The sequence below is a fragment of the Mizuhopecten yessoensis genome, unplaced genomic scaffold, assembly GCF_002113885.1.
Source record: "Mizuhopecten yessoensis strain PY_sf001 unplaced genomic scaffold, ASM211388v2 hete_36164936, whole genome shotgun sequence".
NCBI classification, from domain to species: domain Eukaryota; kingdom Metazoa; phylum Mollusca; class Bivalvia; order Pectinida; family Pectinidae; genus Mizuhopecten; species Mizuhopecten yessoensis.
The window spans coordinates 1-4,522 of NW_018485223.1; the positions used below are offsets into that span (position 1 = coordinate 1).

The window sequence follows — 4,522 nt, forward strand, 5'->3', positions numbered from 1 at the left end:
GGAATCTCCCTAGGAGCAAACATGGGTTTACCATTGGTAAGTAAAACGTCAATGATGATCTGTAGATTGGTCTCCCATCTCACTGGTTCACCGAACAGAATAACCGCTGAAGAATAATTAAGTCAAATTGTTTCAAATTTGATCCAACACTTGTGTTTTTAAACAACAAAATGCTGGTCTGTTTTTCCAACATAAAATATTATGGACCGAGAGGTAAGAATGTTGAATCTATAATGATCTCACTTAGTTTAGAAATAGGTAGTTGACTTGTACAGAATAGCCGGTTGATTGTTCACATGCTATAACATTGACCTATATGTATTCTGAAAAAATAGCTTGTATAAAGTTGATGAATAGCTGGCTACTTTTGCCAGCAACTGGATTTTAATGAGAACAGCAACACAGTCAAGCAATACATTAAAGGTCAACATTGGCAAAAGTTTGGACATAGCACAGGTCAATTTTTGTTACTGATAATGCAAAGGACTTAGGACCATTGACAGTTTATGGACTGGATAGCGCCCCCCCCCCATTATAAAGAAACAGGGTTATCACATTTACCGTTCAATAAATAGTTATATGTGTGAGCTATAACTTTTATACCTACCTTCTACCGGTGGAAATAATCTCATGTCTTCTTCTCTAGGCTGAAAAAAACAAAATTACAAATATACCATTTACCAAAAACCTTTTTAACCAGCTACAAAGTTGCAGCTGCCATTTTTCTCATATTTCCTGTAGATTGTCAATTCAAGTTCTTCCATACTGAGCTCCAAATTATTCACATGTTACTGATGATCTTGTTTGCTTGTGAGTCATACAATTTTTAAATATTTACGTTTTTCAAACTTCATATTCTTTACAACTTAGAAGCTGTTATTTTTTTCTTACTAATCTGAACTATTAATTAGGTTTTATTAAATGATTAATTTTGTCAACTATAATAGATGATACCAACATGCAGGCCAAGAAAATCCTACAACTTACAGATGATCTCCTTCTCTTGTGATCCACCATGTCTAAGTTAGGGAAAACTTGACGTATTTGGTCTATCGTTGTGATTTTTGAGAATCCCAGATTCTGTGCTATCTCCACCACAGGACCTTGTCCGGACACCAGTACATGTTTATCGTGAAACTCTGGAAACATCCTTAGAGGACTGTGTGACATCACAACTTGATCACTACTCACCTGTTCAATATCAAAATAACAAATTGAAGTATACAATATTTATTTCAAGGAGCACAAGTTATGGTTTTAGTTGATTGCAAGTTTTGTTTTTCAATAAAAATTGGAAGAAGATCTCTTAGAAATTAATACCATATCATTTAAGCACCAATGGAAATGTTTTGGATTATCATATGATTATGAAACAAAAAGTCTTACATGTATAAACTGTAGGAATACTGTTGGAAGTCTAAGCTATAAATATCTGGAACAGTTCTCTCCTGAACTCTGTTACCATTGCCCCATCTCTATTCTTATTTATAAAGACAAGATTAAACAAGCAAACTCCCTTTTAAATTTGTCTTTAACTTTTACTTGATTCAAGTTAAACAATTCTTAAAACAACAGTATAGTCACTCTACATACGAAATGTGAAGTGCTGCCTATAAAAACTGATTATGTATACAATACATATTACTTAAATGTATATATACAGGTATACAGCAATGTAACTGCAGCAATTTTTATCTATAGTAAAGGCAAACTTTCGTTCTAGAGTTTCCTAAGCACCAGGAGCATTCATGTCACTGGGGCACCATCACATACTTCTATCACACTTTATTACCTTGACATCAAGCCATTCGGAGAGCTGTTCTGCTTTGTCTTGACGGAGGGTGTTCCCAGCATTTGTAACAAACACAGCTGGGACCCTGAAGTTACCGTATCTGTCTGTAAGTAACTGGAATGCTTCTTTAACATATGGTAATAACTTCTTCCCACGGACAATGACACCATCAATATCAAACATGAAGCCAAACTTTAACATGTCAGTCTGTAATTGAGACAAAGACAACATTAAGGTGCATCTGAACTGTATATTATGTACCAAATGAAAATAAAACTGTAATGAAGAATACATTTCCTGAAATATGATTGGTAAAGACATGATCACATGTGGGTCCTCATTTCAGAATGTGAATTTGATCTCCCTACATTGTATTTTTAGAAACAGTAGATTAATATTCTCTACATAATGTCACTTCAATTCATTGTAACATCAAAACACTTTCTGCCAAAAGGAGTTCTTTTCTTCTGACATTTTTTTTTCATTCTATCTGTATCTTGTTTTATAATTAATCTCATATCTAACATAACAAGTAAGGAGCTTTATTTTTGTGAATGTGTGGTACTGCTTTTATATACAGAGCTGAAAAGTGATATTAACCTTGTCTTGGTTAGTATCTCTCATCAGGTCCATAAAATCACAATTTCACCTCAACAGAAGTCGTAACCCAGTAAAATTAACTTTTGATTTTAAAATATATGTAAAAAAACTCACTCTTGTCAATGTGATGCTTGAAACACTCCTTCACATTACCTATTCAATTCTTCAAATGACATTGATATGATTTGGTTTTAAACCCAATTTTTTTTATTATTCTTTATAAAAGTCTGCAATAGGAGAGAAGTACTGTCCATTTAAACAGATGTTTGACAATTCTCCTTCAAAGAAAGTATACTGTGCATATAGACTCCCTCCTTAGAATGAATAGAGTAAATTTGCCTTCATTTAAAACATTTGAAGTAGACTGACACTGGAGTAACTCTCAGTATATGGTTATAAAGACAACATGCTAAACATGGACAAACTGCACAGTAGATTGCCATCCAAGAAGCAATATCAGTTGATGAGCTTGATATAAAAATGCTGGAGTCTTGTTTCCAGGAATCAATGTCTGCTGGATAACCAAACTACTCGGTAGTGAAGCTAAAAAACCCACTCAAGTGTCCAGACACTAATGATCATATAAATCACTAAAAAAAATTTTTTTTTATAAATACAATGATGGACCCTGCACTTTCTTATCACTGCTGGCTTGAAAACGAATTTCAAGAATCCTAGGACCTAAATTATCTTTTTCTTTTCGTTCTCCTGTTATTCATTCAACAGTACAATTTTTATTGTAACATATGTAACAAATTGTGAATGTCTGATGAAAGAATTATAAAGAAACAAGTAACACTGCTTTTATAACGTTACAAATGTAACATACTCCTTTGGTGTAATAAAGTTGTTTACCTTAAATGCAAAAAATGTCGATCAAAACATCACGTGAACAAACATGTGTACGATTAGGCCTGGAACGAGATATTGACCATGCCATTGCTTTTCTCCCGCGCCAGTCATTCAAATATCAAACTTTGAAGTGTTACAGAAACTACATGTATTGATATCCATCAATAGACGGGTTCGTTCCCACAAAAAAAAACATTGACATGTTACAGTAACTGTTACTGAGACAATATGCCTTTATTGTCATCGGCATCTGCTTTGATGGATGGGCATGGTCAGGAACGGTAGTATTATGTATGTACATGAAGGACATATATGTATATTACGCCTGGAATGACTCGAACATATATAACTTGGAAACAACTAAAACATGGGTTAATAGCAGGAGGACATTCTAGTTGTAAAAGTTTCACTCAAAAAACGTGACAACACTGAGGCTCGAATCAGCTGTTGTTATTGAGATCAAATGAAGACCTGTGTCAGATACACCAACACTTAAGTAAACAAATGTTTCAATCACAAGATCAGTACATTCCATTTACAAACCTGAGTTGTCAGTGTTTTCCTATTTGTCGTTCGGCACATACATTTGAATAAGTTACGACGAGTGGTGGTTGAAAATGCCATTCTCTTCTACCTACTCTCAAAATAATGAAGCCATTATGACTCCTCGACCTTCACCTTTTTTCTCGAAGGTGTGAGCATTTTGAGCCAATCAAATCGGGACTTGCTATGACGTAGCCAAATAATGCGTACGTAATAAATGATTCGTCACTTCTCGGTTTATTCGGCTAACCTCGGCTGATGCCGGGATGTGACGAGAGTCAAGTATTTATAAGTCAAGTCAAGTTTTGTAAACACTACATTTGCAATGTAAAATCACGACAAAATATCAAAGATTTCAGCGCGGTCGGCTCTAGTCGGATTTGGCACTGAGTGTGACGACTCAATGTGCGTTGTAAAAATTTCTGAGTTCTAATTTCTAAAGTTGCGAGACCAACTATGATTTCACTTTGATAGTTTAAAAATAAAAATGAACAGATAATTAATTTTAGTTTTAGAAGATTCATTTATGAAAGAGATCTCAGTTTAAGTTTCAGTTGAGATTCAAAGGGTTTTGGAAAGCTAATTATATATTGATAATAATAAAAACTAGTAAACTGAAGAACCTTGCACACATATATATGTCATCTTGTAACCTCTTATTGTTAAATTCTATTGGGGAAGGTCTTTATTTAAGTTAGAAAACTTGTGCCCAATCCCAATGTATATTTTGATGCA

General features: G+C 34.1%; 1 protein-coding gene across 1 annotated transcript; it reads right to left on the reverse strand.

Annotated features, from left to right (window-relative positions):
* Positions 1-31: 31 nt before the first annotated feature.
* LOC110444715 (haloacid dehalogenase-like hydrolase domain-containing 5) lies at positions 32-3,868 on the reverse strand (the record flags this gene model as incomplete). Its single annotated transcript, XM_021489079.1, has 5 exons — positions 3,788-3,868; positions 1,793-1,999; positions 988-1,191; positions 608-647; positions 32-106 (listed from the first exon to the last, which is right to left on the reverse strand). Coding segments are annotated over exons 1-5 (607 nt in total), but the record flags the coding sequence as incomplete, so codon positions are not given.
* Between the last annotated feature and the right edge of the window lie 654 nt (positions 3,869-4,522).